The 23,162-nt window shown below is 35.6% G+C and overlaps 1 protein-coding gene across 1 annotated transcript in view; it reads right to left on the reverse strand.

Moving 5' to 3' along the window:
- The window catches only part of SNTG2 (syntrophin gamma 2), a 146,806-nt gene that overhangs the window by 53,860 nt on the left and 69,784 nt on the right, over window positions 1–23,162 (reverse strand). The window contains exons 8-9 of the mRNA XM_017833827.1: window positions 19,596–19,687; window positions 5,649–5,776 (exon numbers count right to left, since the gene is read on the reverse strand). Of these exons, the coding sequence (XP_017689316.1) occupies window positions 5,649–5,776; window positions 19,596–19,687 (220 nt within the window). The remainder of the gene's footprint in view (window positions 1–5,648; window positions 5,777–19,595; window positions 19,688–23,162) is intronic.

Below are 23,162 nucleotides of genomic sequence, written 5' to 3' on the forward strand. Positions count from 1 at the left end.
ATTATAGCCTCGTTTCATCGATATCAATACTTCTAACTGATGTGTCAAAAAACGGTAAGCAAGTACTCATTAAGGTTTTGTAACTCAAACAGATTATGTTTAACTCCTAGATCTTTCTCAAAATGGTTTATTTCACTTCTAAGTTTTCAATTTACTTAACTAATTAAGGCATTTTGTTAACTTACTGAAATGTTAAATGGAAAATACAATTCTTAAGAAAGATTCTGTTAAAAAAACAGTGAGTCCATTAAAAAAAATCAACTACACAATAATCTGTAGTAATTTCAATGGCCAGAATAACAAGGAATAGAAAGCAACACCTAAATCTAATTAGGTCGTTTTGTATGGGGACCATAGTTACATGGGCTCATTGATACGGGACCTGAATTGCTTCCACTCACTTCTTCAATTTTCCATATTCTAAATAAGCATTTTTTCTTCAGTGTCTAAACTCATAATGTTCAAGGGGTTATAGCTACTGTACCTCCACTCAAAGCTCCAGTCAATACAGTGTATAAAAAATATTATACCAGTATCTGCTATAAGGACTAAAAATACTTATCTACATTTTCCCAAATAACAATTTAGACATTTCATAAGAAAACTGAAAGACTACAATGAGTGAACTACATTCTCCACTTTCTATAAGACTACTTATCTTCTATATCTTAAATAAACCCCCCTACAAAACTTACTATGAACTACAAATTCTTTTGGCTGAGAAAGACCTACTGATCTCATTATTTCTCTGTTAAACCTACATCAGACTTATTGACCAACTCTATCCTCAACATTTGAAAAATGTTTCCATTACCAACCACCAATTAAGCATATTCAGAGCAACAGCATTCTCATTGTATATATTACCTTACTTTTTACAGAGAAAAACTACATTGGTGGATTGGTGAGAAGTGTAGAATAATAGAAGTAGTAATGCTATATTATAAAGGCAATTGAATAAAAAAAATTATTGAATTGCTAAGTAATCAAAAAGATTAATCAGCCTGCTGCATAAAAATATTCAGATAGACTCCAATCATATCAACAATATGACATGCACTAATTCAGAGTGATTTCACTTCTTAATACAATGTTTAGTCTTCCATTGAGAAGAGGAATGGCATCTACTACATTTCTTAACTTTCCTTTAAAATATTCTTGGTAATTTTTTTGCTTTTGTTTTGTGGTATGGACAAACATACTTGGAAGTCACACTGCAGTATTTTCAGTCATTCCTTTATAAGGAAGGAAAAAATATATCCCATTGTCTCTTGTTTCTCTTAATATGTATGGTGCTGTCAGAACCTAAAATATATAAAAAAACATGCTCCTGTGTCATTAAGTCACCAGTCTTCCTTGAAAATCTTCCTTGGAAAAAACAATTAAAAGTCAAGTGTAATGAAAGTCCAAAGGCAACTCCTTTCTCTTCAAATGAAAAAAAAAGAATAATAATCAAACAGATACATGTGATCCTGGCCTTCTCATGACACAAAAGTAGTCTGAAAATATGCCCTTTTTTACCAATGTTACCAGAAAACTCATATGGAGTACAGAAGAATTTAAACTGCATAGTTTAACCCCAAAGGAAACAATACAACTGAATCTGATTAAATTAGACTAGATTTGATTACAGGCACACTAAAAGTAAACTACAGTCTAACAGACAACTCTAGCTATATAACATATTTCCAATTGAAAAATGAATACTGAGCAAGATGCTGACATGCCGTACATTGTCATACTTTGTTGTTTGGTTTTTTTTTTAAATAAAGGTTAACAAAAAGATGGCATTCAGGAAAAATATCAGACTCTGCTCAACTGTATGACAAACAATCTTTTTTCTTGTTCCTAAGGTTATCTGTGAGTTATTTAAAGAAAAAATGCTGAAAATATGAAACAATCTCGAAGATTGTTTGGAGAAGTAAAGTGAATGAGGTCAGAGGAGCCATCCAGACTGGTTGATGGCAGTTTACCACATCAGAATAGCAAGAGTACCTGGATTCTCATTTACAGACACTATACATAGCATAAACAATACAATACTATATATTTTTAAAAATCAGTTTGGGATTGAGTATAGTAACAAAAGTATGGAAAGTCCTGCTGTAGCCAATTGCAATAATTCCCCAGATGTAAAAGATGTTTTCCTATTAGGGAAAAGAGGAATTGAAGAATGCAGAGTGTTCATTACCTGTGAGTGGACAGACAGCAAAATGATCCTACAGGCTTCAATAACCTTTCATAAGCCATAATATTTTGCATAGTCAAAAAGCAATGCCAAAAGCCAAAGGGCTGTAGGTAATTTTTGATGGAAAGAATTATATAGCCCTCTCTGAATTTAATTCTGGTAGGAAGTAGGGAAAAAGACCTTTTATACAGTCCATCTAGCTGAGCAGAAGGCACACAGCTGTGTATGTGACATTACAGATGATAGTTCCAACACTTCAACAACTCCAACACTGACTTCAAAAGCAACCTGGCTGTTCTGGTGCCAGGGCACCTCTGCAAGACCAATTGAGGTAACTTAGTGGATAAAATATAATGAAGCATTGCAACAAAACAAAGTTATGACAAAGAACACGAGAGAGACAAAAAGTTACAAGCATGACAGACTCATAGACTCATATAATACAGAAAAAACAGGCATGCTGTCAAAGAGTGTATGCAAATAGGCTTAGAGTAAATATTCAAAGTATGGAAAAATTAGCAAATTGGTCAGAAGGATCTGTGATACGTTCAGGGAAGTGAATTGTAATGGACTCACTCCAGACTTTAGACTGATGGCTGAAATGTGAAAGGGAACAGAGATGTGTAGATATGGCTGAAAGCAGGATTGTTATTTAGACTGATCATAGGTTTTATGATAAAAGCAGTTTGGCAAAAATAAACACTTTTAGTAAGAACATGGAAAACACCTCATCCACAGTTAATCTCAAGGCAATATTGCTTTAATGCTCATATAGATGTTTCTGTTCATTTATCAAAATAAGCAAGGAGCACTTACTAGAAGTATCATGGGATGGTGATAAGCTGTGTGGAATTACTTCATCTTCCTTCAGAGTGTATACAACAAAAATGAAAAAAACCCACCAGTAATTAATGAGTGGTATGTATACTAAATATGGGGCCTCTGGTGGTCTAGTGGTTAGGGTGCAGGACTCTCACCACTGCGACCCGGGTTCGATTCCCAGCCCCCCGGGCAGATGGAGCTCGTCAGCCTTGTAAGGCAATCCATCTAAGAGAAGGTCACTCTAAACAAACCTACATCCTGAGACCCTCACTGCCACTGTCCAAGCGTGCTCGGCCCCGGCAGATGAACCTCAGGATTAAAGGGTGGGCTCAGTTCAGCGCACGCTGTGTCTCACCTAAAAAATCCACTGCGCAGGCTCGAAGGGTTAATGACCTTTCCCAAAATCTTCGCTCGCAAAGACTGGTCATTATATATATATTTATTATATTATTATATACTAAATATATATGGGAATGACATGCATCACAAGAGAATATGTCTCTGTAAGATTGAAACTGAAAGTACTAAGCTCCTCAATTCTTACAAGAAAAATATATCTGTGAGTGCTTGATCCTGGTCCAGCAGCCAACCATCACACTGCCACTCACTCCACCACCCTTCTCCAGAGGCACAGCACAGAGAATATGAAGAACAAAAAAACACATGAGCTGAAAAAAAGGCAGTTTAATAAGCAAAGAGAAGAGGAAAACCACCCAACAAACCAAACCACAACAAAACAAGGGATGCAAAGGCAACCACTCACCATATTTCACAAGCAGAATGATGTCCTGTCAGTCCCCAAGCAAAGGCTAGCTCCCCTCAAGCCCCCTCTGCTTTGTTTTTATTGCTGAGCAATGATGTCACGTGGCATGGAATGGTCAATTTGGTCAATTTGGGTCACTGGCCCTGGTTGTGCCTCCTCTCAACTTCTTGCCTACCCCTCGGCCTATTCACTGAGTGGGAGCAGAGCAAGAAAAAGAGAAGGCCTTGATGGTGCACAAGCACTGGTCGGCAACTACCAAAATACTGGTATGCTATTAAAATTGCTTGAGTCACAAACAAAAACACAGCACCATATAGATTACTATGAAGAAAATTAGCTCCATCTCATCTAGACCCAGTACAACATCTGAAGGTGTTTTACTTCCAAGAATTCTCAAAATGCACATGCTACTGTTTTGTGAACTAGAATCCCTTGGGATTTCTCCATCTAATGGGTGAAGTGGACAGCACAGGAGTGAAACTGCTTCAAACTATCAGGCTGGTAACTGAAGTCAGAGCTTTAAATGTTCTATCTTCTTTCACATATCCTTTACATTTTAGAATATTGATATTAAGTTGATGACGTGTTGATATCTAAATCTGCACACTGAGATTTGTTCACTTAACTCACAGGAGAACTTCTAAGCCTTGAATGGCTGGGATGGATTGGGAAAGGTTGGACAACATGAACTGGTCAGTTGAAGTAGGGAGGAAGAAAGTGATGGAGGAAGTGATGAGAGACTAAATAAAACAGAATTAAGAATTCAAACAAAGTCTATGGAAGAACTTAAAACTTTTCTGGATAATTTATTATTATTCACCTGTGATGCTTTAACACAAAATCTGGGAGAGGAGCTGCCAAGTGGTTTAGGAGATTAATTGCACTAACTTAAAGCAGAAAATCTGTCCTACTAGAAAATAATGATTTTCAGGTCATTTTTAGGAAACAGGTAACAAATTTGGTACAGACCAAGAAAGGTTTTAACATGAATTTCTAATACCTCCTGGTAGCAGATGACCTGTACTGTTGATGCTTCAATAGAGATTATCTCCTTAATACGTATTAGAAGCAAATAAAAATAGGGCAACACATAAAGAACATGGAAAATAACAACAGTGAATGAACTCCTGTTCTGATACATATGGACTATTTGGCCCACAACAGCTGGTAGATTTGAGGCACTCCTACTACATGGAATGATGTCTAGGAAAAGCTTATGTATGCTGTGATGTGTTAAACTTTTCTCAAGCATATTAATTATTGATGCTTTATTAAACTTCAATTTTGCTTTCATCTTTCTTGAAGTCCAGTAAAATCACCTCTGACATCCTATTCCACAGCTACTGTAGGAACCATGAGTTATGTCTCTGAGTTGCAAAAAATTTTATGATCAAAAATGCAATATATTTTACCATGTATTTTGCCAGAACCTCTTGCCAATATGAGTTTCTGCATGACAGTGATTAGCACAGTCATGATGATTGTGCATGGTGTTACCATTTATAATGAAAAAGGAAAGTTAGATGACAATATTAGAATTTGCGAATAGAGATGTATTCTATAAGAGATACAGAACCAAATGTAGTACCTTCAAAGTTAATTCAACTAACGCTAAGATTAACCTTTGTACTAGTTGCAGATGCTCACTGAATTCCCAAGATACAACAGATTACAGAAATGTATTTGTAGGAGCTTTTCTTTATCTTTGTAGTCACCATGCATGTCATTAATCTTAAGAGAGGATGAACTGCACAGAAGATAAACTTTTTAATGACTGTCATATCTACACTCAAATAATTCTTATAAAGCCAACAGTCCACCTCAAAACACTTGTACAGCTAACTAATCCAGTGCTCCCCCGTTTAGATTACAAACCTTAATTTATCTGTTCCAGTTTTGTACCTCGAGATTCGAGCCATCGACAAAGGAACTGATAAGGTGTCTAGCCAGCGCTTCTCATATTTTGGTTCATTAGCTATGGGTGAAGAAGGTGATGATGGGGCCTGTGCAGAATAAATGAGAAAGAGTAAGAGCAGTTTATATGACAATACAGTGAAAAAGTCATGAATATGCATCTCTGGCTCTGTTTGTCTCAGAAGTGAATAATCATAGCAATGAAAGTATACAAGAAACTCAGGATTTGGTAGAGAAATAAAAAGAATCATTCATGTAGAAAAGAATGCGACCCATCTTGATATTTTGCTTGTGATGTTAATTTTAATAACTGCTACTAAGAAGGAAACAGCTTTTAGTCATAAATACCCTGAATTTTCTCTAAATGTTACATAAAATACATTCTTAGTTTAAATTAATTTGGTCTGTACATATCTTCTACATGCCTCAAAAAAATCATCAGAGAAAAGGAGACAAATAATATCCTAATTAAATACTACATTAGAGGATTTCTTTGTGCATTGTGGTTTTCATCCATTGTATTATTTAACAGTAGATTTAAAATTCTGATTCCTGAGTTATCTATAATTATCTATCTATCTATACAGATTGATAAATTTTGAAATTTTATCTTTGAAGTTCTCCTTCAAATGCTTCTACTAGAAAGGCAAAACTGATGAAACTATCTAGGCACTAAAGGATGTCCAGATCTCAGAATAGTGACAATATAAATATTTTACAATCTACTTATTTAATGTTACAAAAGAAAATAACCTTATATCAAATGTGTTCGAATGCAAATTAGGTTAGAAGAATTAGCCTGGATATATATAGTTATTGATAAAGGGGTCTGTTCAAACCCAACCTAGAGCTTATACACAGACTATTCAGCCTGCTCTTACATGTAGCATCTTGTGTACTGCAGGTAAATAGTGCATGAAGGCACCAGGAATGAAACATGACAAAAAAATATTAATGAAATTTTAAAAGTTGGTGCAGAACCACTAGCACTAAGATATTCAGGACACTAAAGAGACATATACTTCTTAATTGATATACACTTGCAGAATATTTTTTCCTGTGTAATAATTTCCAGAGGTTTACACCATTATATCAGTAACTAAAAGTACGGAAGTATGCCCCAAAAAAGATGGTAACTGGGTTTCTTTGCAAATTATTTCAAAATATTGTTTATGGGTAAAAATCAATTAAATTAGAAACGGATTAGAAAATGCTGGAAACCACTGCTCAGTGTAAAAACTGAAATTTATGAGCATGAATATGAGCTTAAAAAATGCTTAATAAATACGCAATAAAATGAGCTAGGAGTTTCTTACAGAATACTTAATAATCATAACTTGAAAACTTTTTATTGGCATTTATAGCCTTGCACTACTATGACAACTGAGCATGTCACCCCTTTTATAAAGATAACAATCATATTAACAGAGAGGCAGCTGAGAAGAATTCAAAGACATAGATATTTACCTTGAAGTTAGGCATTTGTGCTGTCTCTAAATCAAAATTTTTTTTCCCATATTTTACAGTAAACTTTCCAGTTGAAAGGTGGTTATTTTTATATGAGCTGTATATATGCACTGAGTAGTACTTACAAGAGCAAGGAAACTACAGAATGACCCAGCTTCAGCTCTGTTATGCCCAGGTGTTCAAAAGCCATAAAACTTACTCAAAATAAAGAGTATTCTGGGAATTGTCTATTTCTTTTTCTTGCCCGTAAGGATTTAATGATTATTTTTTCTCCCTAAAGCTTACAGTCAGCAAGGGCTGATCTTTCTGTTTACTCCTTTAAGTAAATCAAAATAGTGAGTTTCACATTCTAACAGGATGACTGAGACTTAGTGAATGAGGCAAACTTTTATAGTAAATGAAAAATTTGTAATGAATTTGCTGGAGTTGGTAACGATAAAGAATCTTTTAGACAGCAATAGCTTTGAGGAAAGGAATTTCATTTAGAGAACCCAGCTTTCATTTGATTGAGATCTCCTGGTGTTTTTGCAGTATGAATATTTCATAATCAAGTCCAAAGACTAATTCTGTTTTATAGAATTAGCCACAAAAGGCTAAGGTGTCTTCAAAGCCCAGCATAAATTTATTAATATTACAGTGAATAATCTGACACATATTAAAGAATTCTGCACAAACTTAAATAATTGACAGAACCACAGGCAATCTGAAGTTGAAAAGGATCAACATAATCTACCATTGTCTGTCTGGAAACTGAAATGTCTAGGAATAAAGCAGAAGGTAACAATCAATCATAAATGCTTGATAATGATCACTAAATTTAAACCCAAGATTCAGAAAATAAAGGAACGTGAAAATTCCTGCAACACCTTTATCTATTGTTCCCATCCTTTAAACTCTCAAGATACAGAAAACATCTAGACAATTTAAACATACAAATATGTCTTTTTCTTGTGAACTATTAGCTGTACTTTTAGCAGGCTGTTGAACAATATTCTGTGATATTGTATGTGATTTCAGAGCATTTGGTAGCCAAAAACTAATGAGTGGGTCACTTAGGCAATTTAATGCTTTCATTTGGTCTCTTCAATCAAATGCTTTAGTAGGATATCAGTGTAAAGAAAAAATATCTCAATTTAAGTAACAATTAGAAGACGTACATGACAGTTATTCATTAGGTTAATGAACTGAAGGGGAAAAAATGGCCAACACCACTTCATCAAAATCTATTAACCCCAAAGCTATGAAACTGCAACATAGATATATTTGTGCCAAAATGCTAAACTGTTACAACTTCCATAAACTCATAAAGAAAATGGGGCTTCTCAAAAAAAAATTCAAAGTTTTGATATTTGAAAAATACACTAGAAGGAGAAATTTATTTCTTTTACCACAGTTCTGTACATTTATGTCTGCAGAAACCCTATTGTATGGTCTGAACATTAACAACCAAGTACAGGGAAAGGATACAAAGGGGTCAAACTGATCCAAGTTTCAAATGTTATTTCTTATTAAGCCATATTTCACTAACTAGTCTATCGTAGAGCATAAAGCTGGGTTGACCCCTGTTCATCTTCTTAAGGACAAAAAAGAGCATAAATATGTCCATAAGACTATTGCACAGAAACAAAATACTGTCACAGGACCAGCAGTTCATTTTGTTCTGTTTAACCTATAATCTATTAACAATTTAATATGTATCCTCTTCAAATCACATGGATAGAAATAAGAAAATGAGGAGGAAGCAATTTAATACAACTTTTGCAAACAGAGGACTTGCTTCACATATCTTTTAGAGCAGTCCAAAACTGTTAATTAATATGAAAGAAGCATTTGCTAAGGTGTACTTGGATTTTAAAAAACCTTTTGTCCCTCACAAAGGTTCTTAACTAATTTGCTGTAAAATAAGGTGAAATCATCAAATTAATAATTATCTAAACTATAGCAAGCAAACCACAGCAGCAGTGCACTATGAGTGGACCCGCAAAGTAACACATGCTGTTTAGTACAGAGATTATTGATCTGGAAAAGATGGTGAACACCAGACTGACCAAGTTTCCTATGCATAACAAGTAACAAAGAAGAATGAAAAGAAAACCAAATGGGAAACAGCTGTGGAAGAAGCTCATTATACTGAATGACTTAGATAAAAGGACTGCTAAAAATATAATAGATAAACGTATAGCAATGCACATGAAGAAAGACAATATTAACTTTCCCCATACTGTTATGGAACATGTACAATTAACAGGCAATTAACATGTACAATTAACAGGCAATTAACACTCAAAATTTAGATCTTGCATTTGTGGGGAAAGGAATTGATTTCTAACAATTAAGTCAACAAAGATTCTTGATAAGAAACTCCTGAGGGAATTATATGACCAAGGTATGTAAAAAATAAATAACAGAGAAAGGGATTAGGAAACAGTGGTTCACTTGCCACTTTCCCATAGGAAGCTGGGCTATTGATCAGAAATTAAAAACAGTAGGATAAAAACAAAGAATGAATGGATTAGTCTGTATAACAAACTCTGCTTCAGGAAGCACATATGTCAAAAGTCATTGGAGGTTCAGGAAATATACCCTATAAATAATTGTACATATTTCCTCTGATTTTGCATTCTCTTGAGGGCATATGCTGGCAACAAGCTTTTTGGCTAGATGGTTCTCTGGTCTGACCCAGTGTGCTGAGCTGGCTGACCTTCAAGCCATCTCTCTACTAAACAGCTGCTGCTGCTCATGTTAAAAACTCTCCACTGCATTCCTCCAAAGCACTAAAATAGAGATCATTTCTGCAATCACAGCTTTTATGCTCAGGTTCATTTTATACCTTTGATTTTCTGCAGAAGCCACCAACAATGTTGCCAGTTAATGCCAATGTACTTGTAACACCCATCCATTAAGAAATGGATTGAAGATAAAAATCTTGTTATTGACAGAACAGTGAACAAGAATCAGGTTGTAATAACACATAATCACTACCCACCTGGGACAGCTGTGTACTGTTGACCTGGAGGACGATCTGACTCTGTATCCCATTAGATATCACTGACCTAAGAAGGACAATGTAGGCAAGTGCTTTGTTGCTCTCCTAAACAACTATATAACAACTTATTATGGGGCAACCAAAAAGTCTTCCCAGAAGTAGAATGAGTCCACAAAGTCCTCCACTAAGTGAGAGACCTAATCAGACATGTCTCTATAATTAAGTTTCCACTAGGAACATAGGAAGGAAGGCAAAAGATCCCAGCTGGCTGGGACTGTCAATTTTTCATCTTTTTGTGACATCAAATTTGTGGAGCTGTACTAGTGCCACACCTTGAAAGCAGCCAAAGTGTTATTTTAGGTTGACATACTGCTCTTTTGTTAAACATGGGCTTCAGGAAGGTTGAAGCTGGGTTAATTAATTTGGAATCAGAAATACTCAGGATCACTTTACTCATCATGGCTAATCTTGCTTTTAAATATGCTTTTCATCGCATATTACAAACACTATCTGCTTTGTAGAAAGGCAAGTCTTGATGCCCCATCCTTTGAAGTATCCAAGGCCAGGCTGGATAGGGCTTTGACCAGCAACCATCATGAGTGCCATCATGTGGCATGTACAGGACAACAAGATTATCAGGCACAGGCACCATGGGTTTAGGAAAGGCAGGTCCTGCTTGACCAGCCTGATCTTCTATGACAGGGTTACTGGCCTAGTGGATGAGGGAAAGGCTGTGGATGTTGTCTACCTGTACTTCAATAAACTCTTTGACTCTACCTTTCACAGCATTCTCCTGGGAAAGCTGAGAGCCCATGGCTTGGACAGGTGCACTGCTAGCTGCATAAAAAACTGGCTGGAAGGCTGAGCCCAGAGAGCGGTGGTGAAAGGTGCTGTCAGCTGGTCACAAGTCATGATCCCCAAGGCTCAGTCCTGTTCCATATCTTTATCAAGGCACCCTCAGTCAGTCTGTAGATGACACCAAGTTGGGTGGGAGTGTTGATCTCCTGGAAGGTAGGAAGGCTCTGCAGAGGGATCTGGACAGGCTGGATTGATGGACCAAACAAGGTTTAACAAGACCAAGTGTCAGGTCCTGAACTTGAGTCACAGCAACCCCATGCAGAGCTACAGGCTTGGGGCAGAGTGGCTGGAAAACTGCCCAGTGGAAAAGGACCTGGGGGTGCTGCTTGACAGCTGGCTGAATGTGAGCCAGCAGAGTGCCCAGGTGGCCAAGAAGGCCAGTGGCTGGAGAAAAGGTGGCTTTGGGGGGACCTCATCATTCTCTACAACTACCTGAAAGGAGGCTGTAGCCAGGTGGGGATCAGTCTCTTCTCCAAAATAACAAGCAATGGGATGAGAGGAAACAGGCTCAGTTATACCAGTTTTAGTATATATAGTATATATTTTAGGTTTGATATCAGGGAAAATTCCTTCACAGAAAGGGTTGTCAAGCAGCAGAACAGGATCTCCAGGGAAGTGACTGAGTCACTGTCCCTGGGGATATTTAAAAGATGTGTAGACAGAGTGCCTAGAAACATGGTTTGGTGGTGGACTTGGCCATTCTGGGTTAAGCTTGGGTTGGACTCGATGATCATAGAGGTCTTTTCTAATCTAAATGAGTCTATGATTGTACTATATCATGAAATAAGAATCAAGTGTGATATCCATTAAAAAAAATATAACCTTTTACTGATAATTTGGAATGCATCCATTTTTTGCTTTAGAGGATTTAATATTTCAAAGTGCATCATTAAAGTCTTGATCCTGCTCCATAAACCTGTATTTCTACCAAGAACATATAAATGTAAGACGTATGACTAATTCTAGACTACTGTCCTTGTTGACACTGGTCCAAAAAGAGATGATAATGATGATGCTGTTATTTATCTCTCAAGGTAGTTTTTGCTGTTTCCATTTTAGTGACCATTTCTGAGGATTTCTGAAAAGAATGTAAAATATTTCTCTGTCAAATACGTATATGAAAATGGTAGCAACATTAATATATTTGATGCTTATATATTGATATATTTTCCTAGAAAAAACAACTCTGAGGCTGAAATCATAGAAACATAGAACCACAGAATATCTCAAGTTGAAAGGGATCCATAAAGATCACTGAGTCCAAATCCCTGCTTCTCGCAGGACTACCTAATACTAAATCAATATGACTAAGAGTGGCTTCCAGATATGCCTTGAAGTCTGGAAAGCTAAAATGTCTTGGCATAGCTTAATTTCCTTAAGGTATAACTGAAAACATTGGCCAATAAGTTTCAGTGGATTTTGTTAAAAACTTTAAGATTAGAAAATGCTACCTTTCTTGCATCTTTTTGGTGCAAACTGGAGTGCATTTTGTCAAAGCTCCACTACTAAAAATATTACAGCATTCTCAAAAGAAAGCCTTCAATATAATATGATTTTCAAATAGCAAGATTTGTCTTACACTTATTTTGGGGGAAGAGAATTAGTTACATAATTTCTTGCACCAGCAACCATTCAACTCATAGTGAATTGGGTGTGTTCTCTCTATAATTTTTAGTCAGGTCAGTGACTGAAATACTTGTATATATTGTATATATATTACATATTTTTTTTATATAAGTAGGTTAGTTTTTAGTGTATCAATGAACTTATCTGACCTATGTGTGGCTGAGCATTTGCTAATACTTATTGCAGGGACATATAGGAAGCAGAGGCTGTATGCTGCTTGGAGAAGAAAACAAGACTGCTCCATATAGCAGTAAAAGAGTCTTACATTACCTTACTTTAATTGTTCAACAACACAAATACCAAATGTTCAGCCAGGATTAGAGACATGAGTGAAACTCCTGTGATGCCCAGCTAATAAAACAAATTATGGTGGTAACTACTGTAAAGAGGAGTCAGAGCTTTCAGCTTGTCTTATAATTCAGAGGGATTTAATTATCATATCAAAATACCTGTGCATCCCTTTGATGCAACATGTATTCAGGAGAGGGTCTATATTTACGTATTTTAAATGGAATTTTTAGATGCAGGTGCACAATTCTGTGACGGCTCTAAGAAGACAGTAATTATCTGCTAAAGTATGCATCATCAAATCATTTAATAGATAAAGGCTTCTATAAGGAAACAAGCTCTTTCAGATGAAGTAACAATTTGGACATGTAATATGATGGCTTCAAAATTCACTGAAAGCAGCAACTTTTAATTACACATCTCTATTCTACAATAACTTAGTTGACAGACGTTTAATGAAATGGGAGGAAAGTGAAGCAGCATGTGAAACCTCTCCTTCCTATCACAGAAAAGAAACACTTTCAATTCTAATGCTGCATGTTTCCTAAATTTCAATGACTTTATGACATTTAATTCGTTTAATTAATGGATGAGTTTGCAGAGATTGAGCACCTATATGTGATGTTTGCATGGAGAGCCTGTAGAGCAGTACATGCTGGGGACTTACTGTTCTATTCACTGCAGTAGCTATGCATTTAAATCAATTGGATTACTATTCTACTGGTGAGGAAAAAATTAAAAACCTTTCAATTATGTAAGTTTCTCCAGAGGTGATTTACAATGGAAATATTAATGAATATTTCATTACAGTTGTGCTGCTAGGAGCTAACACGTTATTATTTTTTTAATGAACCAATAGGGTACAAGCCTAAGTAAGATATTTTTAGAGAATACATATGAACTATTTGACAGAATCTCCCACCTTTTTCTTTAATTTGTTTCCCTTGGGCTAGTATGTAATTGGTTCCCGGGTAACCTCAACAACCTTGCCTGGAACAACTTCCCAGACATATTATTCCTTTGGGGATAGGGGACAGGGGCCAGAGTAGTTTATATTAAATCTCAGCATAAAAAGCAGGAAGTAATTATGACTCCTCAAAAACTACAACAGCAGTCAGAAATATATAAGAAAATAATAAATATATAAGAAAAATAACGAAAAGTACAATGTTGAGATCATTATGGTGTTACACTATAAATGCAAGTATACCCAAACTTCAGCTGGTAGAGACAGCTTTTGGCAGCCCAAATGGGGCACCTGTCCTTGCTTAGAAAAATTAGCTCAAGGTTAGGATAACTCTGAGCCTTGACTCTTGCGTCTATCACTAACTAGAAGCTCAGTAAGAGTCAATTTGTTTCAGGAACTTGTGGAATGGCCATGGATGCAACTTTGTGGGAGAAGTCACTACCTCAGTTTTGCTACTTTTCACTACAAGACAGTTACACATGTACCTGAACTGCTGGAGTTCATTGATACTAACATCAAACATAGAAACAGCTCATCACTACATGCCCCTCTGCTTCCCCTCTGATCATTGCCAGGGCCTGGTATCTGGGACAGTAATCAAACACTAACTAAGGGTAACAGATCTGTCTAGTTTGGGGGAAAAAAAAAAAAGAAAAACCTTGCTTTCATTTCCTCTAACACTTCAGCTTCTTCGTTTAGTCTTCAACCTCATGAATGCTACCCCGTATATTTCCCTCCAAACAAGTACTTCTGATACTCCCTGCTGAAACACAGGAAAGATGGTGGCTCTTTCTGTTCACCATGTTGGCAACAGGTGAGAAATCGCCATAATTTTGTTTTCTCACATTTGCTTCTAAGAGAGTTTTAAATTTCTAACTTCTCTTTATAATCTAACTCTGATCTGAAGTGGTCCATTTTGCACCTTTGTATAGACAGAGGAACAGATAATACGAGAAAAAAAGATTATTTTATCCAAGAATCAAATGCAAATTTAATTCCTTTACAGCTCTCATACTGTACTCCTAAATTATAAGTCAAACAGAAGGGCATCATTCACTAAAAAATAACACCACTCCTCAAAACTCATTTATCTATCTGTGCAAATAAAAGGTACTCAATACACTCAGCAGCAATACAGAGCAATACAACTCTTTCTAAAGGCAGATTTTGTGGTGACTAGTCAGATGAATCACTCCCTATAACTCATCAAGTAAGCAAAGGGACTCAAAATATCTTAATTTTACATGTAATTTAAGAAAAAAAAAAGGAATGGATAAGGATAAAGGACATGACCAATTTCTATCAGAAATTATAAAAAAATAAATAAATTGGGCTTTATCTCTGAAGCCATTTTCTTTTTGCTGCTACCACAAATTAAAATGAACAAATTCCTAAGAACTAGAAGAACCAATGCATTCATATGCAAGGGCTGTGTATGGGGAAAATATGTACAATTAAAAAATGAAACCAGATGCCTAACAAATGCAAGTTACTTCTTTCTGTTTTGCATAATAGTTCCATTGTGATCCTGTTGTACTTTTTTTCTGAAAGATAAATAACAAAGCCATAATCTTTCATCTGACCTTTATTGGTCTTTGACTTTCAGTGAAAACAGACTTGGATTTAGTCCAGCCCCTGCTTAAAAATTCAAGCTTTCTTCCTTGCAGGTGTGTGAATATCAGATTAATTTTCAGTGGTTTAAGTGAGCACTTTTTAAACTAGTATTAGACGTCATAAATCAGCAAATATTGTTTAGCATCCATTTATTCAGCAGCTAGGTTCCCTAAGCCTAGCCATGATGATGATGAGGTAAGACTTTCTTTGTATTTTCCACGTCATATTTCCTTTCATCACCTTTTGTTAAGGCTCTCAGTTAAAAACCAAACAAAAAAAAACCCCAAACCAAACCTAACCCCACATTTGACTAAACTTCACTGGGAAATTAAACAAGTGTTTAATTTCTGTGCATATGAAATGACCAACCTGATGAATACTAGAAGAAATAAGTCTGCTAAATGGATTAGCAGTGACAGTGTGGATCAATGTTATTAAAAGGTAAGACTTTTAAAAATACCTTTTATTTGCTTCACTAATATCATAGTGAAAGTCCCAATCAACTCTAATCAGAATTAGACAAACACATCACTTCTGTACAGCTAAATCGAAATCAAGCAATATCAATCCTATATATCAAAAGCATTGCCTTACAGTTCTATAATAGTGGAGCAGGAAGATGTTATTTAAAAGGCTCTTTGCAGCTTCTACTGCTATGATTTCTGAGAGGTGCAGTCAGAAACAGAAAATTTGGATTATTTTTCCCTGATAAGGAAAATGGTTAGTTGCTTCATGTTTTATTAATTGAGAAAAAAGAGCACACTTATTTGCAGCGTGTTTATCTCATTTCATAAAGGTCCTCAGCACAGCAGCAGTCCAAACTATTTAAGTGTAGCTGGCTGTGTTCATCTATTTTGTTTCCCTTCAGGAAATAAATGGAAGACTCTGTATGAGCTATTTTTTGTATTTAATACATTAGTCGTTTTACCAAAATCAATACCAAATGACACACCGTGACCTGGAAGTCAATTTGAAGTTACATTGCTCTCATATTCAGTTAGAAAATCATGGAGTTTCAGATGAAGAGTTGGCAGAGGCAATCGGTATCACATGCAAAACCATTCTAATAGAAAAGAACTGAAATTTCTCTTCTCAAAGTGAGCTACAGGATGATAAAAATTAAAGAATAAAATAAACCTTAAGAATGATCAATAATGTGTTTATACCGAATTGGAAGACACCACAGGAGGATTTAAAAGAATAAAACCCATTCTATCTCAGTTTAATGCTTTGGTCATGCATTCCCCTAAAATATCCATCAGAATGGTTTTACTCTCAGAACAGGCGTCTCCAACTCCCTTCCTCTGATCCTCTTTCCTTTCTGCCTTTCAGGAGTCTCCAACTCCCTTTCTCTGATCCTCTTTCCTTTCTGCCTTTCAGTGCTTGGGATAGAGTCTTTGGAACCAGAACTATCATAGACACTAAAGATGTAGCATTTGTATTTTTCCTTTTTTAAAAACTTCACTTGTTGATGAAGTAGGCAATGCCTTTTTTAAAGTAAAACTGTTCAATTCAGCAGCTGAAATAAAGGCATCGAAGAAAAAATATTTCAAAGCAATTCAGGAAATTTTAAGTGCCTGTTTAGTTCCATCTAACCAACTAAACTTAACATACTATCAAAATTAAATTAAGAGTTTTTAAATTACATGAACACACAGAAAATAATTTACTCCGTTCCCACTTCACTTTTTAGTACATTACTTTTAGATAATTCGGGGAAGCTGGATTCTCAGACAAATGAAAATCTACTACATTGTGCCTTTGCATTGTAACTGTCATACTATTCCATGGTGTCTTAAACAGCAATTCGTTTTATTTCTGGTCCTTTTTTTTCACCACCAATTTCTCCAGGGAGCTGGCCTGGATGTCTAGGATATTTAGACATCTAGGAAATATCTCTACAGGATTTTCTTCATTGTTTTGTAGTTAGAATGCTCCAGGTAAACAACCTGTACTCACTGGCCTAGAGACCACCTCCTTTGATGTTTTATCTTCCCCTCTAGAATTTCACATTGTGTTTAATAAACCACTTATAAGGTACAGATGAAAATAATTGCCACTGCCAATCCCTGTAGCATTTGTCACAGTGCCCAAACACAAAATAATTAGGTGTGAAGAGAGCACTCCAGCTCATTTCTCTGGGTTCCAGATAACCCTGTTTAAAGTGCTATACTGCAAACTGCTCTGATATTACAGAAAGGATGTATATAAATCCTGAGGATGATATCACATCACATATAACAGATGCTTCACAGCAGAGGTGATAAAGATAGATCTAACAGAGGCAAGCTAGCACCAGACTGAAAATGGTATAATGGTATTAGGCAGAAAGAGCTTGCTGTTAAGATGGCTAAAGTACTGTCTATATGATACAACCTAGGTCTGGTGCCTCTGTATTATTGTTTTTCAGAACAGACATGCTGTATGACAGCTTGGTAAAACTGGCATAACACTAATTCCTTACCTCTCATTCCTGTCCTTTCCTTTCCATTGTGTGCTATTTGAAGCAGCATTTCCACTCATAAATACAGATGCATTGTCTAATATGGCATGGATTTGAGTGTGGTTAGGAAGGTACATACAACTGCAACACAAACTTGCAAGATGCAATATTAAGGCTGAGTCAGATCTCCCCTACCAGGGTGACATAAAAAAGGGATTTAAATATCATTAGTCTTACTGGGCAATACTGTTAGAGGAAACATCAGTTCTGCTCTTACTTTTACCATAAAAATGAAAATATCCAATTTTAAAAAAGAGAAGCACTCACTAGATTGATACACATTTATAACCACTTTTAGATGTGATCACAGCTCAATTACACTCACAGCTTAGTTTGAGAGTCAACCATCTCAAAAGCCAGTCATTCCTCCTCAAAGTACTTAGAACCTTGCTCTTGTATTTCACAATAAGAATCTGGTAATTTTTCATTTTGTTTACTACAAAGGGAGATTATGACTTTTACAATGCACTAGGTAGATTGTTCTGCTTTATTCCACTTCTAGGTCATAGTGTCTGATGCATACATAGGTCTTCATGTGACTTTATGTCAAGCTTCAGAAAAATTAAGTGCTGTATAAAAGCAAGTTAGAACCTTAGTAGTCCCTTTTACTTTCTGTTTTTCCACTTATATTTCAAACTTATAAACAGGTTTTTGTGTGTTACCTTGACAACTAAATCTAAATTACTCTGTTACAAGTCTACACCACTCCAGCCACTTATTTGTTTTTATAATGCATAGAATTCAGTGTGCAATTCCCAAAGTACTGTAATAATTATTACTAAAAATTGTTATTGCACATTCATTCTAGTACTTAATAGGCAATAATTTACTAAAACATGCTAATGCAATCACAGGCAATCATCTGACGATAGCCACCTTCTCACAATGTAAGTGCTTTGCAGAAAGGACTTTGTCTACAGAGCACCTGGTAGACAGGCATTGCAAAATGCTGAACCCGAGGACAGATTTGGGCTCTTTATTAAGACAACAGTACAAGGTAATTAGAGGTAATAATTATCTGGATAATTACACACAAATAAACATGAAACTTTCTGTATCTATGACCAGTTTAGACACCAAGCAGTAAAGTACAAGTATCAGCCCAGAAAATCATATTTCCATTTATTATTTATTTATTTATTGTATATAATGCATTTATGTTATCATATCTAAATATGTTTTTTCAGACACTGAAGATTCCTATTAAAAAAGTTTGCCTCAAGAATTCGACTTTACACTATTTTCTGAATTCCATGTACATTTCAGCATCTCTAGTTGGATTAAATTCAATAGTACAATGCTATAATTCAACAAAGTATGACAAAAGTTCAGATGAATTCATGTAAACTATGAATAAATCTTACTGTGCTCATTCCTACAACCTTCTCAGCTGCCTCAGAGTAAGAACCTAGCATTCCAGGGACTCATGTTGGTGACTTTTTAAGTACGGAATTTTACAGTATAAGCACTTAAAAATCAATCAAACAAACATGCAAACAACCAACAGAATTAGGGCAGTCTTACACTAGCATTTTGAAGCTCAAAATGGGAAGACAACTTACATAGCTTACACCATGTTTTTACTATTCATTTGCTTACCGTGTTAGTTGAGTTTCCATTTAAATGTAAGCCACTGTCAAAGAGGGGTGATGAAGCTCCACTGCTATGATCACTGGATGGTCCAGGGGAACCTGGAAATCAGATCATGACAAATAAATACTTATGTTAAAACCACATGTAGATATCAGACAATATCTATTCCAACTATAAAACACAAGAAGAATTCTCAATATGATTCACCACACCAAGACCGAAATACTACTTGCATTTTAGAAAGACAGCCAATAGAAAGTCTGTATGCTACATTCAATGTCTAGAAAGAAAAAAGGTAGCTAGATGTCATCTTATAAAGGCTGTTCTCATGAGAACTATTTGTATGTTTAACTGTCTGCAGGATTAAGCCTTTTTTTCACTGACAATGGGATATTCAAAACCAAATAAGAAAATAAGTTACACAAAACCCATTAATTTAATAAGTAAATTTCCTACCAAATCTTGAAAGTCTCCACTTGAGTATAGCCATGGACTGTATTTATAAACAAAGCTAACAGGAAACTTTCAGGCAAATACTAACTGGACACATAACTTTACTAACACATATATATTTTCCTTAAAATGCCAATTACTTTCAAGAAAGATGCTCCTTCTCAAATTCAGAAATTGAAAGCAAACAATCATCCTGAATTGCTGATACTATGTCAATATGCTAAGACTACACAGTTATACTCTTCAAAATATCTCTCCTTTTAGCAGTTATGCATCATGATCCTACTTTAGTAGTTAAAATGACTCCAGGAAAGCTTAATGTTTTTGCAACATATAATAATGGAAACAGCAGAAAGTCACATCATTGTGTAATTTCTGCTTAAATGTAAAATGTTAACAAATAGCACCAATAATATACAATTACTGTCAGACAGCACTTGGTCTTATCAATAACACATAAAATCAATTGCACAGCATTATATTCATAATCACCGAAAACTCATTTTTCCATCTAAAGAATTCACCTGAAATTGTCTGTAAATCATTTCACATTATAGGCCTGTCAAGTCTAACATCACAGAAGTAAAAAAGGCATTCTTAGTAATATATTTTTGTATGTATCTATCCTATATATGTGCAAGTTTTAGCAAAATGGAACTAAATTCAACAAAAGAGCATTTTCTCCATTACAAATCTCTGTCAGTTCAGTGCTGAGGTCTAAGAATTCAGCTTATCTCTGAGGTCTCTGAATTTCAGCATGTTTTTGTTTGGAGTCCTTTCTGTACAGTGTTAGATGATGTAAGCAGAAGGAGTCATTATGCTTTGCTCTTATGCATCTAAGGCAAGCACTGACCTTGGTAGCTACAACATTTTGTAGGTCCTTATACATACAGTAGACCACAAAAACAGAGTTCATACTCATAGATGACCACAGTGACTTGATGGAACAGAAGAAAATGTCTAAATTTTTTAATAAAAATACTGAAAAAAAAATTGGCACTAAATTCTTCACTGAAGAGTCTGCCTGCTGGGCAATCCCACTGTCTCCAGCAGTAGACAACTATCACAGGTCCATGAGTCAATCAGATTCTGAAAGTGGAATTATTCCACCTATTCAGCAATTTGAGCATATCAAAAGACATGAATTTAGGTATTTAAAAATCCCTAAATCCAGGGCTTACCATAACATAAAATACTATAGCAGAATAAATAAATATTTTTAAGTAGAGAAAACTGATATCCATCACATGAGAAAGCTAAGAATAAAAGGTTAAGGAAGAAATTTCCCTCCTCCCACAATGTCCCAGCAGACTTGCTTTTCAATTCAGCAACTTTCATTTTCTGAGTCACAACAAACTACACAGCCTCTCTCAGACTATGCCACATGTACCACTTGATTGAAAACAAGTTCACAAAGCTTTTAGTCTGCTCCCTGCCTTTTCTGCCTCACTTACTCATGGACTACTCCTTAATGACCTCATTCAACATTTTAAAAACTTCCATGTATATGCTCAATTACTTTCCTGGAAGGTGCACTGCTCTTATCTCTCCAAGGAACTCTGTCTTCTTGTATGGCAGCCCTAGAGTAATCAGGTAGTCTTTCCTCCCTGTTCTTACAACAAAACACAGTATGGACATACATTCTCTGCTACTGCAGTTCTTGCCTAAGTAGATGAGACTCCCAATCAAGTAGAAGGCACCAGTTCAAACTCTGGAACATTAGTTTGAGACAGGCTTATGTAAAATAAATCATTTGCTACAGATAACTCCCCACTCCATGGCCACAATAGAATATCCTGCTGGGTACTGATGTCAGAAAAAAAGGTATTTGGTATGTTGTGAGATTTCCAGCAATCATTACTGCCTAGATGTTCTCTTATCCCACCCGAATCATAGACAGTCAGCCTAAGAAAAATCAAACTTACTCTAGGAAGGGCATTATCTGTTTGATTTGCTTATTCTCAGCTGTGGCTTGTTCTTTTGAGAGAGCTGGGTTGAGAAGTATCCTGTGGGAGAGGAAAAGACCTTTGCCTGATCTTTACCTTTGCCTGAGCAATAGCTGAGTATGCTCAGAGAAAAAAAAGCAAACCCACACAACATACCCTGTAAAGTGAGAAGGGGTCAGAGAGACAGAGAGATGGCAAGGATATGGGAGTCTGCAGTTCACAACACTGAGACACTCCAGGGGATAGCATGAAAAAAAAAAAGCAGAACTACATGGTGAGGGAAAGAAACTGTAAGAATCACAGGGGATTTTGAAGAACCACCAGTAACTCAGGAAATCACCAAGTTAGCTGACACTAAACCTGAAACAACAAAACATTTACTGTGGAACAAGTAGGAGCTGTTTATAAATCCTTTTATAATCCTTTAGAAAGAATCATTACGATTTTGCAATTTAAAAAGTAAGGCATTCTACTACTTATTTTAATAAAGCCTGGATTTTATTTTTAACTTCAAAAGCCTTAGGCTTTCTAGACCTAGAAAGATCTGGTCAACTCAGAGTCCCCTCAAAAAGGGGGTGTTTATTTCAGTCCGTGAATTACACTAAATGTCTAAATAACAAACAACCCTCAAAACACACTACAGCAGATTAATGTACAGCAGGCACTCAGCAAGACTTTACTATTTGAAACAATTTGTCTTGTGGTTAACATTACTGAATAATACTGGACACATCTTGTATATAAATAAAAACTCATTTATTGAACTTGCTAATTATGTCATAGGCAACCTCCAAAAGACAAAATTAAAATCAAATTAAACTCTCCTGATGATTTTTAATCACACTGCAAGCTTTCCAAATTCAGAATATTCTGATAATTTAGTAAAACTATCAAATAGAAAAATTTTGAAAACAGCCTGTTTTACCATAAAATGTCCTGAAGACTTTTCCCAGCAGCAGTGAATCTTCTGTTACTCTTTTCCTTCTCTTGTGGGTAACTTAAAACCAATGATTTGTGTTTTACTAAAGCTAGTATATTGATTGTTTGTAATGGATGTTTTCTGTGGAATGGGTCTTTGTGCTGGGTATTTTAGCAAATGCTTTTCTTGGTTGTATTTTACTCCTGTAAAACCTTTTGCCAAAATGTCTTATTTTTCTCACTATTAAAAGAATTT

Source organism: Lepidothrix coronata, unplaced genomic scaffold (assembly GCF_001604755.1).
Source record: "Lepidothrix coronata isolate B3197 unplaced genomic scaffold, Lepidothrix_coronata-1.0 Scaffold222, whole genome shotgun sequence".
Lineage (NCBI taxonomy): Eukaryota > Metazoa > Chordata > Aves > Passeriformes > Pipridae > Lepidothrix > Lepidothrix coronata.